Source organism: Ornithorhynchus anatinus, chromosome 6 (genome assembly GCF_004115215.2).
Source record: "Ornithorhynchus anatinus isolate Pmale09 chromosome 6, mOrnAna1.pri.v4, whole genome shotgun sequence".
NCBI lineage: Eukaryota > Metazoa > Chordata > Mammalia > Monotremata > Ornithorhynchidae > Ornithorhynchus > Ornithorhynchus anatinus.
In genome coordinates, this window is record NC_041733.1 from 39,895,705 (window position 1) to 39,914,734 (window position 19,030).

A 19,030-nucleotide genomic window follows, 5' to 3' on the forward strand; every position below is an offset into this window, starting at 1 on the left:
CCTCATGATTTGCAGGGGCACCCCCAGGATACTGCCGTGCTGGCTCCCGAGTGACTGCTGAGAGGCGGCTTGGCCTAGGGGAAAGAGCACAGACCTGGGTTCTAATCCCATCTCCACTCCTAACCTGCGATATGCCCTTGGATCCATCCCTTCATTACTCTGGGCCCCGATTTCTTCATTTGTAAGGCGGGGCATCATTTACTGCTCCAATCTTAGACTGTGAGCCCTGTGTGGGACAGGGACTGCATCTGACCTGGTTATCTTGTATCTTCCCCAGGTGCTTAGTAGAGCGCTTGCCATTTGGGAGGCATTAGTAATTATTGTGATCTGTGTTAAGCAGTGTTTTAAGCGCTGGGGTAGGTACAAAGTAATCAGGTTGGGCACAGTCCCTGTCCCACAAGGGGCACACAGTCTTCATCCCCATTTTACAGTTGAGGTAACTGAGGCGCAGAGACGTGAAGTGACTTGCCCGGAGTCACCCAGCAGTCCTTTCATGGAGCCGGGTTTATAACCCACACCCTTTTGACTCCCAGGCCTGCGCTCTAGCCACTAGACGATGCTACCAATGCCATAATAACACTAGCAATTACCGTTACCAGTATCATCATGGGGTGCGTTTTCCATAGCCTTGTAGCATGGCTCAGTGGAAAGAGCATGGACTTAGGAGTCAGAGGTCATGGGTTCTAATCCCGGCTCTGCCACTTGTCAGCTGTGTGACTTTGGGCAAGTCACTTAACTTCTCTGTGCCTCAGTTCCCTCATCTGTAAAATGGGGATTAAGACTGTGAGCCCCATGTGGGACAACCTGATTACCCTGTATCTACCCAGTGCTTAGAACAGTATTTGGGACATAGTAAGCGCTTAACAAATACCAACATTATTATTATTAATAATGATCAGCTTCCATTGCATCACTAATCGGGGCCGGTGAGCAGACACTACAGTTCCGCTGTAAATTCCTCCCCTCCATGTATCCTCACCATTCCGATCCCAGCCGGATCGGGGAGAGGGGAGTGGTAAAGCCCCAGCACCAGCGGCCGGGCCCCGACAGGCATCGCATGATCCGGTCTGGTCTAGACCGGGCCTGGCTCCTTTCCCGGGGGCTGGTTGGGGAGATGAGATGACAGGTGGGCATCCCATGTGGAGGGGCGGACCGAGGACCGGTGTAATATCAGCCATTCAATCATATTTATCGGACGCTTGCCGTATGCAGTGCACTAATAATAATCGTTATTATGGTTTTTGTTAAGAGCTTACTATGTCTCAAGCACTATTCGAAGCGCTGGGATGGATACAAGTTAATTGGGTCGGACACAATCCCTGTCCCACATGGGACTCATATTTTTATCCCTGTTGTACAGATGAGGTAACTGAGGCCCAGAGAAGTGAAGTGGCTTGCCCAAGGTCACTCACAGCAGACATGTGGAGAAGCCAGGATTAGAACGCAGGTCTTTCTGATTCCCAGGCCCATGCTCTATCCACTAAGCCACGCTGCTTCCTGTACTACGTGCTTGAGAGAGTACTCTGTAACAGTAAACAGACATATTCCTAGACCATAACTAGTTTACGGTATGGGGGGAGCTCTTAGTCTGGTGTTGAACTGAGCGAGAGTTTCCCAGCTGGGGCGACTGTCACATAGATGTATACCAAGCTTTTGCTTTAGTGGGGTTGATGGCAAAGAAATTTTACATTTTTTAGTACAGGTGTTAAGAGTGAATTGTTTAAATACTAAAATTGGCATTAATGGCAGATGGATTATAAGCTCATTTTGGGGCAGGGAACGGGTCTGTCAATTGTATTGTACTCTACCAAGCACGCAGAACAATGCTCTGCACATAGTAAGTGCTCAATAAATACCATTGATTGACTGATAGGTACATTGCTGCTTGATTGGTAATATTGACTGAGCTTCTGTTGTGCAGAGCACTGTACTAAGTAAGGGTTTGGGACAGAAGATTAACCTGGACATGATCCCTACCCTAAGGGACAACAGATATACTTAAGGAGCAGCCAGTGGGATAACAGACCCTCTAAGATGGTAGGGTTAACCATCTTGCATTTTTCATCTCTTTTGAAAATACATTTATATTGTTTTGGACAGTTTTTTGGGTCTTTGGAGCCCCATTCATCCGCTCTGCATTTTTTTCTATGAAAAGTTGTGCTGAGGCTCAGCCTGCTCTTTTTCATGCTAACCATATTTGTCAGCACAGAAAAAGTTGAAGATTATGTTTCCCATATCTTTACTCAGTAGGATGGGATAAAGCATCTGCTTTTTAAGTGATGATCTTTTCACTATCTTCAGCGATACTCACTTATTAACTGCGGTATTTTAAAGTGTTTATTATATGCCAAGCATATAGTAAATTATATTATATGCCAGATGCATTCCCTATCCCAGATGGGACCCGCCGTCTAAAGGGGCGGAGTGCAGGTATTGAATCCCCATTTTGCAGATGAGGAAACTGAGGCACAGAGAAGGTAACTCAACAAGCGTGCACCGGAGCCAAGAGAGCTCTTATTAGCACAGCTGTTTCTGAAAATTAAAAACTCAAATGCTGTGGCCTACTTGTCAAAACAAGTTATTTTACCTAACCCAGACTCCACCACTTGTCTGAGTACTCAAATTATAGGCTACCCTGAAAGGACACATCATTCTTTAAGCACTCCAGTGACCAGTCAAAATAAAGTACTCTTATTTCCCCAGTTACCACTCTTAATTGGCTCCACAAAAATAGCATTAAGCGAAAGTATAGTTTCCCGTATGATAGAACTTAAAGCACATGGAGGCATTCTTATATCATCATCATCATAGCTCATTATGGGCAGAGAATGTGTCTGTTATTATGGTACGTTGTACTCTTCTAAGCGCTTAGTTCAATATTGTGCCCACAATAAGCGCTCAGTACATAACATTGATTGATCGACAGCCATGTGAACTTATACCCCTCATCAAATGCTTTTTTCATCACTTTTTTTGGGTGCACACCTATAGAGAGACTTGATTTTCACATCCTTAAGCTAATGCACGAGGGATGATCTGTCAATAAATTCTGTCACCTAAAGCTCAGTGGAAATGGACTTGTCACTCTATTCAAGTCAGGCAAAAGATTTCAGAGGCTGAGGAGGAGAGAAAGAGACATGTTTACGCAGCAAAATTTACTTGGGCTTAATCTTTTATTAATAATAATAATGGTATTTGTTAAGTGCTTACTATGTGCCAGGCACCGTACTAAACGCTGGAGTGGATACAAGCAAATCGAGTTGGACATAGTCCCTGTCCCGCGTGGGGCTCACAATCTCAATCCCATTTTACAGGTGAGATAACTGAGGCCCAGAGAAATGAAGTGACTTGCCCAAATTCACACAGCAGACAGGTGGTGGAGCAGGGATTAGAACCCAAAATCTTCTGACACCTAGGCCCATGCCCTATCCACTAGGCCATGCTGCATCTCAATTTCTTCTCAAAGAAATTCCAGATTTAACTGTCAAAGCTGTCTAAAATAAGAGGACTGGGGATGGGGATCAGGGCAGCTTTATTTTTCAAGATTCATCTGAAAATTCAGCTCAGTCGATCTTTTTTGAGTGCTTACTGTGTGCATAGTACAGAATTAAATCCCTTGGGAAAGTGCAGTTCATTAGAGTTGGAAGACATATGACCCCTGCCCACAAAGAACGCATAGTCTAGAGGAGAGAGAAACTAAAATAAAATGTGGAACAGGGAAATAGGAGCATATAACACTGTATACTTGGGCAAGTCACAGCTTCTCTGTATCTCAGTTACCTCATCTTCAAAAAATGGGGATTAAGTGTGAGCCCATGTGGAACAGGGACTGTGTGTTACCTGATTAACTTGTATCTACCTCAGTGCTTAGAAGAGTGCTTGGCACATAAGCAGCACTTAAGTAATAATGTTGGTATTTAAGTGCTTACTGTGTGCAGAGCACTGTTCTAAGCGCTGGGATAGATATCGGGTAATCAGGTTGTCCCATGTGAGGCTCACAGTCTTCATCCCCATTTTACAGATGAAGTAACTGAGGCACAGAGAAGTCAAGTGACTTGCCCACGGTCACCCAGCTGACAAGTGGAAGAGCCGGGATTCTAACTCATGACCTCTGACTCCCAAGCCCAGGCTCTTTCCACTGAGCCATGCTGCTTCTCTAAGTACTGTTATGATTATGATTCTTATTAGTACATAAGTGCTGTAGGGCTGGGGTGAGCATCCAAGTACTAAAGGGTACACAGCCAAATGTGTACTCGACCGAGAGGGGAGAGCTGGTAGAGGAAAGGAGGGCTTAGGGAGGGCTTCTCAGGGATGTGATTTTAGCAGGGTTTTGAAGGTGGGGAGAGCAGAGGACCATCCTCTATGGGCAGTGCCTCGTCCCAGGGAGGACGTGGTTGGGAGGGCTGGTGGCGGGACTGATGCGATCAGGATACAGCGAGTGGGCAGGCTCTAGAGGAGCGGAGTGTGCGGATTGGGTCACAGTAGGAGAGAAACGAGGGATTGGCGTAGAGCAGATAGATTCATTTTATGGAAAGTCCTCTTCTGGGTCAGTGAAGACTTGATGCTTTCGTTGCAGGAGCAGCGATTAAGAGAGATTTCGGTGGTCTCGAATTCTGCCTCCACAACCGAATCTCCAAGCGCTTTATCGGGAAAAAGCGTGAATGTCACTGCAGCCCCGGCACCCACAACCAATAGGTGAGACCAACTGCCGTGGTTCCATCGACCCTTACAAGCGGAAGAATAATCGTGTCAGCTAGGGCCAACTGAGGCCCTGCGTGGCTTTTGGGTGTGCCCCTCCTCCGGTGGTCTGTGATTCTTTCCCGCAGGGTTGAGGGAGCTCCTGGCCCCTAGTTCAGGTCCCAGGCCTCGTGCCCCAACCAAAATGCCTTTCCCCTATTTTTTTTTTAAATGGTGTTTGTTAAGCACTTACTATGTTCCAGGTGCTGTACTAAGCCCTAGGATGGAGCCAAGATAATCTGGTTGGACACAGTCCCCGACCCCACACAGTCGCTCTGGATTCCTCCCCACCTCTCCACTCCCTCTCTCCCGTTGTTGTAGGGGCTACAGACTCCCTCCCCAAATCCGACAGGCCGGGGCTCGCGTCCGAAGATACCGTCGATGGACCGATGGAAAACCCTCCTGAAATCCCTCCTCGTCCGACCAACCTCCCCAGATTGAGCCCCGCCATCCTGAGAAACCCAAATCCCAAAGCCACCTCTAGCAGCACATACTTAATTGTCAGCATTTTGGGGTACAGGCGGATTCAGTTGTATGGTTGGATGTGTGTCATTATTTGGACTACTTTATGTCTGCCTCTCGTGGACTCCTGAAGGTTTCTCATCAACAGTTCCTTGTGTCAGGGGTTTGCCGAGACTGTTGATGGTAGAATGCTCTAGTTTTTAAGGAGTCCTCGTTTAAATGGTGCCACTTTTTCTCTTTACAGTATGCCCAATCTCTCTAGTGATCTCTTTGACCTTCAGCCTGCATTCGTTCCAACTGTCCAGAGCACTCCGGCTATAGCCTCCTCTTTGGGCAGTGCCTGGGGAACAGGTAAGTCGAGGTGCCCAAAGACACAGAATTCACATTACGGGACCTTCCTTTTTCTTCCCTTTGTAACACAGATGCTACCTCTGAAACCCAAAACCCCCATACCTACCGATGGCTTTGGGTAGTCTTAAGGTAGATTCAAAAGATGTGCTTTGTCTCCTCTTTTAGCAACTCTTCCTGTGACTTTAACACTGTCAAAGTAGGCAAGATAAATGTTTGTCAGAAATGACAACTAGGTGACTTTCTGGGAGTTGAACCAATCCTTACTAATGCCGGCAGAACCCTCATCGATCGATTGCCCAGAGGAAGCAAAATCTGTTATTACTTTGGAAGCTCCTCTCGGGGTCAGATATTTTAACCTGAGTTCTGTGCTTCGATAAGCTTATAAGGCAAAGCCGATAAAACCAAACGAGACACCTAAGTATCCTGTTCTTCACCCTTTCCTTTCATCGTAAGTTTTTAAGTTGGCAATGTCTGCTGACAAAAAGAAGGGAATTGTGAGTGTGGTACTCCATTTACAGGCATCTCTGAAGTTAGGGATGTTGAAAAGTCGTTAATGTTATTGTTGCTTTTGGCATTCTAGATGTAGAAAACTACATAGGTATATGTAAAAATGATTTTTAACAGTCAAGGAGAACACCTGTGAAACTGCCTATTTTTCAGTCTGTAAATGACTGATTTGCCATAGGGACTCCTCGTTTTCTATTAGGAGAAAGGAAACGATTTTTCCCAGACAAACCAAACCCATTCAGGATCAGAGGTTGCTAGGTAGGGCTGTCACTTCTTCTTAAAGAGCCACGGTAATAGCGATAACCCGAATCCAAACCATCAGTACCGGAACTGAATCAGAAATCACACTGCTGAATTGGTGCTTTTTCCCTCAGGCTCTTTATCTGGAGAGTGGGCTCTGCCAGTTTTCCAAGGGGGCACTGAGGTTGGTGGTCCATGGGGCTGAAACTCACCTACCCTAGAACAGCCCCTGGAATGGGTTTTTATATTGACTCCCACAGCAAGTGCCTCTTTGCCGTTACAATCTACACTACCTGTCACGATCGTTCTGACGAAGGGCATGACAGCCACTTATTTGTGTCTTCGTAAAACGTGTGGGGCCCGACGCCAGCTCCTTTAGACCCACTGACCTCATTGAGCCCCTGTCTCCTCAGCTCGCCTCTCTGACCCATTTCCCTCTCTGCAAAATGGGAACACAACAATGCCTTTGGCTTTGAGGGGCCAGGAGAAAGTCCCGGGGTGTCCTTTGAGAGGGGAGGTTCTGTGTGATCTCCCAGTCTGTCAAGCAAATGTCCCTTTTAGGGAGAATTGGCCTATTTTTTTCATAAAAAGGGAAACCTGTGTGATCTGTGTGAGGAATGGCTGAATTCTCCCTAGTGGAAGTGATGCTGTTGACTGGGCACCGCTGTACTAAGCCCTCGGAAAAGGGGAACTGAAGCCAGACACATCTCTGCCAGCTGCAGGAGGTTTTCTGTCTGAGCAGTGCCGTGTGGGTTTTGTTTCATTTGTTTGCTTTTTCCTCTCCCCGTCCCCTCTCATCTAGCAGAGCGGCCTTATCCGTCCCCATCCCCAAAGTGCCTCTTGGGCACATGAAAGCAAAGATTGAGTTAGTCAGTTGTATTTATTGGGCAATTTCTGTGTGCAGAGTACCATACTAAGCTCTTGGAATCCCTTTCACACATCCCTACCACCCACAGCCCAAAAGAAGGGACCCGGACTGTCTGCGGTCGGCTCTCCCGTGTGTTCAGGATCAAGTCCTATCCCCCCACGGTGGCGGGGGTGGGAGGAGGGTAGTCCGTAGCTTGATTCCTCCGTCTGGCTCTCAGTTGGGCTCCTCATTTAGAAAACTTCCCATCCACCCAACCAAAGCGGTGGCCGCCCTAAGGGACTCCAGGTTTACATTTCTCAGGGCTGGAATTTCAAGGGGTTTTGCCCACAACTGGAACAGAATGGAGAGACGGGCTTCCGCCTTCCAACTCCCCCCGCTCGGATCCCCCCACCCCCTGCCGGAAACTTCCCACTGTCGATAGATGGTCTCTGTGTCCTCTGCGGCCCGTTGGTACTCGAGATGATCTTTTCTGTTTCCTTTTCCCGATGGTGCTACCCGAAAGGTCCTTTCTCATCATCCAATGGATGTGTTGGTTCTCCTCCACATCTGGACATCTTCGACATGGAGCCGGTCGAAGAAGCCGTAAAATCCACCTCCCCTCTCGTCACTTCTACCTTTTCCTCCAAACAAACGGTGGAACTGTTTAGTGGTAAACACTCTTTACTTTCCTTTCTGTTTCCCCAATGGAGGTAGGAGATGTGATTCGCCACCTTTTTTTCCCCCTCCCCTTCTTCCTCTGCCACAGTCCTTTAATATAAGGAACCTGCCACATCTCACCTCAAATCTTTTGCTTTGGATTGCTTCCTTAGATCTGGTTAATCAGTTTTTAGTCCGGAAACTTGGGGCGAAATACGGTCCGTGGGCTGATGGGCCCATGACTTTCACTCGGTCTGCTTTTTGAGGCGGCCCACCGAGGAGATGTTTTGTTTAATGGATGCGTCCTGAGACTTTGTCCGATTGGTTTCTTTAGGGTCTCCAGCAAGATACGCTAGAAGAACTTCCTCTCTGGGCCTTGGGCTAGGGTGGTTTGAAAGGTTTTGGACTATCAGTGCCATGACTCAGTGTCAGCTTCTCTCTCTCTCTCTCTCTCTCTCTCTCTCTCTCTCTCCCCCTCTCCCTCCCTCTCCCTTTTCCCCCCCTCTCCCTCCCCATCACCTCCTTCTCCTCCCGTCTTCTCCCCCATACTGCACGAAGATGACTTTAGTGCTCCTACGGCTGTCTACGCTTCCGTGTACCCCACCGTGACATCTGACGGTAATCTCTTTTCTTTTGACATTTTGTTTCCGTCACCGCCTCACGGCATCCCGTGGTAACTAACGCTCTTACTTTCTTCCTTAGGATTCCCCCTCCGGTCAACCCCGCAGAATCCTACTGCTTCAGCCATTAACGTGGATTTCGATGCCGTGTTTGGAGCCAAGTCAGTCGCGCCGGAATACGGGACCACGAGCGGTAATAGCGACCTCCTGTGCTTTGGATATTTTCCGTAGTTGTAAGGGACGGTGATTTCTCGGTGGCAGATCCGTCGGTCAGTCGGCATCTCTTCCACGAGAACGACGCCCAGTAGCGTTCCATTCGCGGCGTCTCAGAGCCGGAGGGACCGAGGAGATCGTCCGAACTCGTCACCTGGCAACTGCCCGTCTCCTCTCCCTAGGGGTTTCCCTGGACGGACATCCTCCAGGCTCCAGTGGAAGTCAGTTCCCTAGTTGTTCCGCCTCACATCGAGCGGTTCTCCCTTAGGCCCAGTCCGGAATCTCTCCTGCTTTGATTTGAGTCCATTTCCTGAAGAGCCTTCATCTCCTTAAGACCGGTTAAAGCCTTCTCTTGGAGCTAAACCACTCCACTTCTTTTAGCCTTTCCTCACGAAACTTAAACTTTCGTTGAGTGATCTTACCTTTTTCTTGTTGTCTCTTCCCCGGACTCGGTCCTCTGAAAAGCGTGCTTCCCCAGAGTGGGAGGCAGGCTCTGGTAATGGAGGATCTGGCTAGGGCAGGGTAGCGGGGAAGAACCTTTTCCCATGTCTTGTTTGTTCTGGTCCTGAGTAATTCATCCCAACATCACGGGGACTCTTTTAGGGAATTGCTGTGGCCTAACGGCAAGAGCAGAAGCCTGGGTCTGGGAGCCGGTGGACCTGGCCTCCGATCGCAGCCCGACCACTTGCCTTTAGTGCAACCTAGGGCAAGTCGTTTGGCCATCTGTAAAATGGGGCTTCAGTACCTGTTCTCTCTCCCTCTTAGACCGTGAGCCCCTTTTTTGTCACTGTCTGTATCTGATCCAGTCACTCCAGGGCTCAGAACAGTGCTTGGTTTGTAGTAAGCGCTTAACAAATACCATTACTATTATTATTATTGTTAATAATAGTAAGAAGAAAAAAATAAATTAGCACTCCATTGCTACTTCTCATTCGGTTTAAAGTCTGTTAGTAATTGTCCCTCACCCATCTGTCCCCATCCTGTACCTGCATTACTGGTTTTTCTTAGCAGTTCTACTTCACATTTGGTCTTTATTTATTCATTTATTTGTTTAGTCATTTATTTATGGTATTTGTTACGCCCCTCACTGTGTCAAGCACTTTTAAGCACCAGAGTAGATACAAGTTTATCAAGTTGGACATAGTTCGTGTCCCACATGGGGCTCACAGTCTTAATCCCCATTTTACAGATGAGGGTAACTCAGGCGCAGGGAAGTGAAATTACTACTCCAGGTCACACAGCACACAATCAGCTGAGCTGGGATTAGAACCCAGGTCCTCTGATTCCCAGACCCATGCTATTTCCACTGGGCCCTGCTACTTCCTTCTATTGCAGTAGAACTTGTGTTTTCTTCCTTCCCTGGATTGCTTTGAATTCTCCTACATTCTAAAGGGTGGGGAACCCCTCTCCTCCACATAGCACCTGTGGCAAATTTATCTTTGATTCCATTAGACCACGGGGCCTCAGCTAGGACAGTTAGAGTGTGGACCCGTGTCGCCTCTCAAAAAGCTTGAGGCATTGAAACCCTCTGCCCTTCTCCTTGTCCTCCCCGCTTCCGTCTTGCCTCCCCCTTGAAGCTTGCCTCTCCTGCAAACACCCCAAGGAGTTCCACCTGATTGAAGTGCGGGCACATTTGTTTCTTTTGCTGGCCGGTGCCTGAGTCTCGTAAGGCCTAATTTCATCTAGGCTTTAGATTCTTTCTCATTCCTCCTCCTCAATCGTGATTTGTTCTTCACCAAGGTATTTTAGTTGTCCACAGGTGACCCACCCAAGTTCACGCATCAAAAAAAGTGGTAAACCCGGGTCCCTTTATCTCTCAGGTCTGGGCTCTATCCACTAGGCATTGCTGCTTTCTCCAACAATGTAGCCCATCGTCTTTTCAGCGTTCCCTTTAACCCGCATGACCTGGATCAGTAGGGCACGGCCTGTTTCCCGGAGCCTTGAGCCCGGTAGTTGTCTCTGACAGACTGGCCTCTCTTTCCAGAGCAACCCAGACTCACGACTTGAGCCATCGGTGTCGTCCCCCCGGGCCTTGCCGTTCTGTTGGCGTTCTGCCTCCGGGCCAGCGCTTCCCGACCCTCCCGTTGATTTCCCAATTTCCCTCCCCACGCTTGTCTGCTGACGTTTGCAAGAGTCATCAATATCACATTGTGCGTTCCTCCCTGTCTGGGGCCACCACACCAGAGGCTCCCTGGAATCACCTCTGGAATCCCGACCCTCCCTGAAGGATAAAATTCAGCGTTCCTCTCCGGTAGAGAAATGGTGTTCCCTCAGAAATCCCAACTAGAATTCACAGAGCTGAAATGAGCGCTCTGCCTCTTCAGGTTGAATTTATAATCTTGTCCTGTATCTGTTGGTTGTGTTGAACAAGTACTCTGATATATTTTTTTCTTTCCCCCCCTCTTTTGCATATGCTCCTGATGGAACACACCTGCTGCCTATTTATTGGGTGAGTGTTTACTCAAAGCACTTTAGGGTCTGACATCACAGGCCCTCGAGGCCAATGAGGCACCTGGTGGGAAGGGTGTGGTGGGCCCCACCCCAAACTTGCAGAGCTTCGAAACCATGTGCTTTAGCATTTGAGAAACTGCTTAGGTGAGAGGACCCAAACGAGCTCTGTCACCAGGGTGATGGTTAATGCCCCGTTCTGGATTCTCCGTCAATCAGTCAGTGCTATTTATTGAGCACTTACACTGTGCGGAGCACTATACTGAGCAATTAGGAGAGCACGTTACAACAAGTTCCGTGCCCGATATGAGCTCCCAGTCTAGGAGGTGAGATGGACATTAATGTAAACAAATAATTTATGAAACATAATTGATAACCTGAGGGATTAGCAAGGATTTATCCCAGAGTCAGAAAGATCCCCTTCCACCTCACCTCAGCCTTGCCATGTGTCCAAGGGGCACAAGCGGAACCCGTCAACCTTCTTCTGCCTGGCCAGCAGATCCTACTGCAGCGGTATTTTGAAGAAGTGGGCAGAGCCTGGTCAGTTTTCCATTCGGCGCCAGATCTGCCTGCCCTAGGCCAATGTGGCCAGTCTCTGAAAGGGCTTGTGTTCTCAGTTGTGGTAAATGTGTTCAGTGGATAAAGTGGCCATGTATAAGTTTGAGAAGCATCTTGGCCTAGTGGAAAGAGCCCGGGCCTAGGAGTGAGAAGGACCTGGGTTCTAATCCCAGCTCCACCACTTGTCTGCTGTGTGACCATGGGCAAGTCACTTCACTTGTCTGAACCTCAATACCCTCAGCTGTAAAATGGGGTTTAAGACTGGGAAGCCCTATGTGGGACAGGGACTGTGCCCAACCTGCTTATCTCGCATCTGCCCCAGCACTTAGTACAGTGCCTGTCACAAAGTAAGTCCTTAACAAATACCTTTAAAAAAAAAAAAAAAGTTTGGTCAAAGTCAGTGTCAAGTGAGCTTTTCTAGGGAATCCAGGGATTCCGTACTGTAAAGGGACGCTCATTGTGGGCAGGGAATGTTTTTGATGTCCTGTTACTCTCCCTAGCACTTAGTACAGTGTTCTGCACACAGTAAGCGCTCAATAAATATGATTATAATAATGTCCAGATGGGATGGGTTGCTGTATTTGAGCCTAGGTTGGGCGGAAGGCAAAGTTCCTGTGAGCCTGTTCTGAGGTAAGTTCGTTGTGGGCTGGGAATGTTTCTGTTTATTGTTACGGCATATTTTCCCAATCGCTTAGTACAGTGCTAATGCAGTTTGCATTAGCAATTAGCATTAGCAATGCAATGCAATTGAATGAGGTCTGAGACCAGGACCCCGGAGGGCCCAGATTCCCCTTTGGCCACTGAGCTGAGGTGGAATCCGAGCGCCATTGGGTTCCGTGAAAGTGCCGCAGTGGCAGTGGTAGCAGCCATCCTTTTCCCTGCCCGTCATTGCGAGTCGGAAATGGAACCACGGTCGGTCAGAAACAGGAATCTGCAAGTGCCTCCTACCTGACACCCAGGAGCAGCAGCCTAGCGGGAGCCCTTCTCCTGACCCGAGGGAGCCCTTTTGCTCTCCTAGAACAGAACGGGGTCCAGGCCTCTCCCCATGCCAAACCCAGAGCTGTGTTCCCCATCCCCTTCTTCCAAGACCTTGGATTGTTTTTTTCACCAGGGACCAAGTACCCGAACAGCCGGGATGTAGGACTGCCCCAGCTAAACTGGAAAGCGGGGTCACCATATTTCTCACCTAGTTTTGAATCCCGTGTCATCATGTCCCTCCTTAACTTGGGGTGACTTCCTGCATATCGATCATAAAGACTTGCCAATTGGGCAGGGATTGTCTCTGTTCCCAAATTGTACATTCCAAGTGCTCAGTACAGTGCTCTGCACATAGTAAGCGCTCAATAAATACTATTGAATGATTGAGAAAATGCATATTTGAGACTTAGAGGTCTTGAAAAGTTTAAAACGGCTTCATTGGGGTGATTAAAAATAAGCTTATGTGTGATTTCCTCGAAGGCCATAATTAGTCAAAAGCCATAATTCCCAGCGATCAGTCAGTGGTAATTATCGAATGCTTACTATGTGCAGTGCACTGTACTAAGCGCTTGGGTGAATACAGTCCAACAGAATTAGCAGACACATGCCATGCCCATAACACCCTTACCGTCTACAGCGCCCTTACATAACCTGAACCATATTCAGGTTTGTTTGCCCGTCATCAGCAGTACTGAAATTTTGTGCCTTCCTAGCATTGTGAGTGTACGTGTGTGTGTACATACATACACCCGGGGCTACTGGAGATGGGTTGGGTGTGGCTAGGCCAAGGAGATTTCTGCCCAGCAGAACATTTCCTTGGTGACTCGAATTTGTGGGCTGAAGGCCTCCCCTAGACGGGGCCTGTGGGAACAAAGCGTGCAGATGGGAGGAATGTGTGCGAGACCGGAGTCCCGCTCTGTGAACCGCGTCTGTTCACCCACCTCTTTCTTATGCTGCTTTGGGGATCTTCCAGCCACCAGCTCTCTCCTCTTAACTATCCCACTTCCTCGGAGACGTTTCCCGAGCCGCTCCTGAACTAGCGGGATAAATCTTAGGAGTCGAGTGGAAACGGAGCAGGAATTCATTCATTGAATCGTATTATTGAGTGCATGCTGTGTGCAAAACACTGTACTAGGCGCTTGGGAGAATACAATATAACATTCAACAGAGAGGGATACTGCTATGGGGCTAGGGACGTGCTGTGGTGTTTCCATCGGATGGTTTTTGTGCGGGGCTGCCTTGTTCTGAACGGTACTTGTGCCCCGGCCATTTGGATTAGCTGAGCAGTGGTTGACAGTACTTCTGAGCATTGAGTACAGTGTTCTGCGGACAATAAGCGCTCAATAAATATGATTGAATGAATAATAACAAAAGGATGAGAGCTGGCTAGAAGCTGTGGTGCCACCGTACTGACCGACACCCTCTCTAGCGTGAAAGGTGGAGCTTGTAAATGAAACCCAGGCATTAAGAGATGGGAATCGTCAGGTGTTCTTGCCGCCTATGCTCTGAAACCCGACCCATGTTTAGTCTAAATATTGTTGCAGGGGGGCATGGTTTTCCAAATGGCCACTTTTTTGTGACATTGTTTCAATCTTTTCTTTTCAGTTTTCTCTTTTTTTAGATGATGTGCTCCAACCCACAGGAGCCGCACGAGGCCAGCGAGCCGCTGTCCAGCCGGGTGGGAAAATTTTAGCCAATGACCTGGATTCTTCTCTGGCTAACCTGGTGGGAAGTATGTCACGATTTTCCATTTCATGTTTAAGGGGAGAAGAGGTACTTGAAGGACAGTCACCCATTTTCATTTTTGCTTGTTGTTGAACAGATCTTGGATTTGGAGGAACCCCATCGAAAAAGTAAGTTTGGGTTTTACATTTATCCTTTAGCAACGGAGGGAATTGCAGAAAAAGTAGTTAGAAACGAATGGTTGATTTCACAGACCGGTGGCCTCCCTCTCTCTCCTATCATTGCTAAGGTGAGAAGTAGCATAGGCCAGTGGATAGAGCAAGGGGCTTGGGAGTCAGAAAGACCTGAGTTTCTAATCCCAGCTCTTCCACATGTCTGCTGTGTGACCCTGGGCAAGTAACTTCATTTTTCTGGACCTCAGTTCCATCGTCTGTAAAATGGGGTTTAAGAATGTGAACCCCATCTGGAACTCGGACTGTTTCCAGGCTGATTAGTTTAAATCTTCTCCAGCGGTGCTCAGCAAATACCATTTAAAACATAAAAGGCAGGGAGTGCCCAGGTGGAAACAAATGCTGAGATGACTGCCCTCTGGTAGTGTTAATTCTTTGTGGGCAAGGATTGTGGACTTGCTCATGCTCCATGTTCTCTAAGTGTTTAGTAAATAATAATGTTAGTATTAGTTAAGCGCTTACTATGTGCAGAGCACTGTTCTGAGCGCTGGGTTAGATACAGGGCAATCAGGTTGTCCCGTGTGAGGCTCACAGTTAATCCCCATTTTACAGATGAGGTAACTGAGGCACAGAGAAGTTAAGAGACTTGCCCACAGTCACACAGCTGCTAAGTGGCAGAGCCGGGATTCGAACCCATGACCTCTGCCTCCCAAGCCCGGGCTCTTTCCACTGAGCCACGCTGATTCGTTAGCCAAATTGTTTTCCGAAAAACCAGAAGGACAAAGACTCTAATTCACCGCTACAGATCGTTGTCCCTGTGGAATAATTCCTAGGGCTCTAGGGAGTGCTTGGAAGAAGTGTCTGAATCGTCCTAGCTGATTATTAAAATTAGCCAGGTGCCTTTGGAAAAATGATGGAGCATTATAAGCTCCAGGTCACCCCAAATTAATAGCAAAGGTGTTGCAGCGTGAAGAGTGGTCCTGGCACTGCCTTCCTTGGTTTAAAAACAGGCAAAAGATTTTCAGGAAGAGCAAATACTCCAGCGGATACAAATGGTGCTTCCTTTTACATGAGACGAGCGAGAGGGTTCCGGTCCGGCCCTCGGACCCGCCGATCCGGAAGCAGAATTCTGACCGAGCGGGCAAATCTTACTTTTCTGAAGTCTCTGCAGGCCGAAAGTAGTCAGGGTGGGAGTGGGCAACACCAGGCCTAGAATTGTAAAACTGGCTGAGAGGGCTGAACGTGCTGAGCGCCATGGGACACTGGGGCGAAACGGAGACAAGCTTGTTAGGGGAGGGGGCTAAGAAGAGTTGTTTTTAGAAGCCCCTTCTAGACTATAAGTTCATTTGGGGTAGGGAGCGTGTCTGTATTGGTCCGTCTGCTAATTCTGTCTTTCGCAGTACTTAGTATAGACAGGGCTCTGCACATAATAAGTGCTTAGATACCATTGATAGATTGAAGCGTCTCCTCGAGGAGCTTTTTAAAGTTCCTTTAAAAATGGGACACTTCTCTGTTTCACTTCTATTCCCCACCTGTGAGCCGAAGCTTTCCGACTCCAAATTGGAGTGTGGCCACGGCGAGATTGTTGATGCTCAGTCTCTTCTTCTCGATTTCACCTCAGGTCGGATATGCAGTGGAGTCAGCCTTCGGAGAAGAAACTAACCGGGGGAACAAACTGGCAGGCGAAGACGAGCACGTCCACCACCACTTGGACCCCCGCCCCCATCCCTCCCGCTCCTCATATGGTAAATGTGTTAACCCCAGGGGCGGTAGTGTCTGGCATTGGGAAGGGGTGTGGCCGCTGGGGGTGTGTGGTCCGGTTTGACTCATCTTGGGCTCTCTCCTCCCTCTTGGGACATTGTGGTTCTGGTTGGCCCCGATCCTTCTCCCCCCGGCTCAGTTCTCGGAACAGAAACGAGGAAGTCTCAAGCCTGCCGGCCACCATTTGGAGATGTTACCGGGGTTTGCTGGCCAGAATGAGGACTTCTCTCCATCTCCGGGCTGTTCTGTGACTGATTTGGAACTCTCTTAGGATTGTCAGTCAGTCTGCTAGGCCAACATCATATCTGCCACAAGTTATGACTTCCTGGTGGAATGAGCATAGGTCAGGGAGTCACGGGATCCGGATTTTAATCCCATCTCACCGTTGGGTGATCTGGGGCAGGTCCCTTCACTTCTCTGGGCCACAATTTCTTCATCGGTGCAATGGAGATTCCATCCCTGTTCTCCTTTGTACTTTGATTGTGAGCCCCATTTGGGTTAGGGACTGGGTCTGACCTGATTATCCGTATGTACCCCAGTGCTTGGCCCAGCGCCTGGCAGTAGCCGGCGCTTAACAAATAGTACAACCGTTATTGTCAGTATATTTTCCTGGAAGGTGACCAAGCTATCTGAGTAGCCCCAATCTCTCCCCGCTTCTTTAATCTTGCATTTCTTTTGGCCTCTTCAAGCTTAACGTGTCAAAAACCAAATTACTCATCTGCCTCCCAAATCCACTTTCTCGTCCCCGTCAACCACACCGTCATCTTCCCTGTCGCCAAATGAGTCAAGCAGTGGTATTTATTGAGCACTTACTATGTGCAGAGCACCATGCCAAGCGCTGGGGTAGAATTAATCAGATCGGTCGGCAGTGTGGTAGAGTGGAGAGAATCCGGGGCTGGGAGGCGGAAGGTCTAATTCCGGCTCTGCCACTTGGATACTTTGTGACCTTGGTCAAGTCGCTTTACTTCACTGGGTCTCAATTACCTCATCCGTAAAACAGGGATTCTCTCGTTTCTCACTCGCTTCTCGTCGTCGTTCCAGGTGCCTGCCCCGGCGACTTACCCGATGACTACGCCCCAAGTGCCTGTGTATGGAATGGTGAGAGTCCCCCAGGATGACCTGGGACCGTAGGGCTCTTAGACGGCTTTGCCTGCTTTGTCCCTTTTGTGGTGACAGTCTCTGGTTGTCTTCGGGGTCTGGTCATGGAGCTTTGGAATTAGATGTGCTCTCTGTTGTTGCTCCTTCTCCTCTTCTGCCTCATCATCTTCTCTCCGCTATTACCTTTGAGCCGTTTCATTGCTCCCGAGCATCTCCCTCAGGTGAACAGGGTTAGGGAGAGGAAGCAAATCCCATCCAGTGGGTCCTGTCATCCCACTTTCGGTTGGTGAGGAGGTGCCAACAGGACGGTGTCTTTGGTTGCCCCGGGGGCGGTCGTGGGGTGGCCCATTTTGGAAAACAAAACTGTAGGTAAACTGTGGGTCCCTGCATGGATTTCCCTCCCCTCTGCTCAAAGTGCAATACCCAGGTCACTGGGCGTGGATTGGAAGAGTCTGGGACCTCAGCGTTCTGTGCCTCAGGTGACTCTGCCCAGCTGAAGTTTGCCGTTTGCCGTTGCAGGTGCCGCCTCAGCTCGGAGCCACGCCGCTGATGGCTCCGCAGCCCGTGATTTACACGCAGCCGGGCCTGAGGCCCACCAACCCCTTCGCTCCCGTCTCCGGAACTCAGGTCGGTCTCCTCTTTGGGATGAGTTGACGCTGCATCGGGCCGGGCTGACCATTGGTGGGAGCGTCCTCCAGTAAGATCTCTCTCGGATCTGTGCCTTCCTCGGGCAGACCCCTCAGATTACGGTTCGGCACCCTCCGCCTTTAGCCATCTCCCCGGGCTGCCTTAGAAGTCTTCAGCTGGCTCCATCCACCCAGAACATCCCAGCCGTGGAGGTTGGGGGTACCGTGGTGAAAAACTTACACTTCGGAGGCGTCGCGTAATGGAGGGGCTGGGGCACGAAAAGGGAGAGTGGATGGCGGAGCCCGGACTCGTTCAGGGAATTGCCGGGCTCTGGCCGCAAGCAGGCTGCATCGGCTCTCCCGATGAAGCGCCGAGCTCTGACGGGCACCAGCGGTCCTCACCGGGTTGGCCTGGCCCAATCTCCCAGCCCATAGGACTGGGGTTTTGGAGCTTCCTCTTCAAGAAGCGGGTGCCTTGAGAAGGACTGCCGTGTCCCCTGGTGACCCCTAAGGGCATATGGCAGTCCATTTTCTTCCCCCAGAAGGTACTGCCAGTGAGTGAGGGCAAGAGTCAGTTTCTGTCTCTGAAACCCCAGTTGCACACCATACCTCGAGCGCCGTGAAAGCCAGCAGTGACTCTGAAATCCGCCTTTCGTCTTTACCTCTGTTAAGACTGGGCCAAGAACCAGCAAGGGAATCAGTCTAACTCATCGTAATTGACATCAACCCCATAGCTGTAACCCCAGAATTCATTCGGGAAGTACCAGAACGAAGCCAGCCAGAACTCGATTTGCCTGGCCGACGGCTTAATTTCTTACCCCAGACCGATTGGAGAGGGACATTTCAGTGACCGACCCCTCGTTTATCCGAGATCTACCTGTCCCTTTCTTGAACCTAGAAGGGATTGTCATATTTCCCTCACACTAGATCTGGGTTTTTTGTTTTTTGTTTTTTCCCTTTTGAGTTGAGGTGATACGTTTTCCCAAGTGTTCAGATCTTGAGAGTCGCCAACAGTCTAATACACCCACCCACCTTGGGGTTCCTTTGGTTTAGATACCTGAAAATCCCGCTCAG

General features: G+C 49.1%; 1 protein-coding gene across 4 annotated transcripts in view; it reads left to right on the forward strand.

The window, feature by feature from the left end:
* The window catches only part of LOC100078315 (phosphatidylinositol-binding clathrin assembly protein-like), a 67,085-nt gene that overhangs the window by 44,361 nt on the left and 3,694 nt on the right, over nucleotides 1-19,030 (forward strand). For 2 of the 4 annotated variants that reach the window (XM_029067123.2, XM_029067122.2), the window contains exons 11-20: nucleotides 4,577-4,695; nucleotides 5,444-5,550; nucleotides 7,668-7,814; nucleotides 8,360-8,419; nucleotides 8,504-8,614; nucleotides 14,240-14,350; nucleotides 14,441-14,471; nucleotides 16,093-16,216; nucleotides 17,274-17,330; nucleotides 17,850-17,957. In XM_029067123.2, the coding sequence (XP_028922956.1) occupies nucleotides 4,577-4,695; nucleotides 5,444-5,550; nucleotides 7,668-7,814; nucleotides 8,360-8,419; nucleotides 8,504-8,614; nucleotides 14,240-14,350; nucleotides 14,441-14,471; nucleotides 16,093-16,216; nucleotides 17,274-17,330; nucleotides 17,850-17,957 (975 nt within the window). The remainder of the gene's footprint in view (nucleotides 1-4,576; nucleotides 4,696-5,443; nucleotides 5,551-7,667; nucleotides 7,815-8,359; nucleotides 8,420-8,503; nucleotides 8,615-14,239; nucleotides 14,351-14,440; nucleotides 14,472-16,092; nucleotides 16,217-17,273; nucleotides 17,331-17,849; nucleotides 17,958-19,030) is intronic. The other 2 variants (XM_029067124.2, XM_029067125.2) reach the window with 2 other exon arrangements.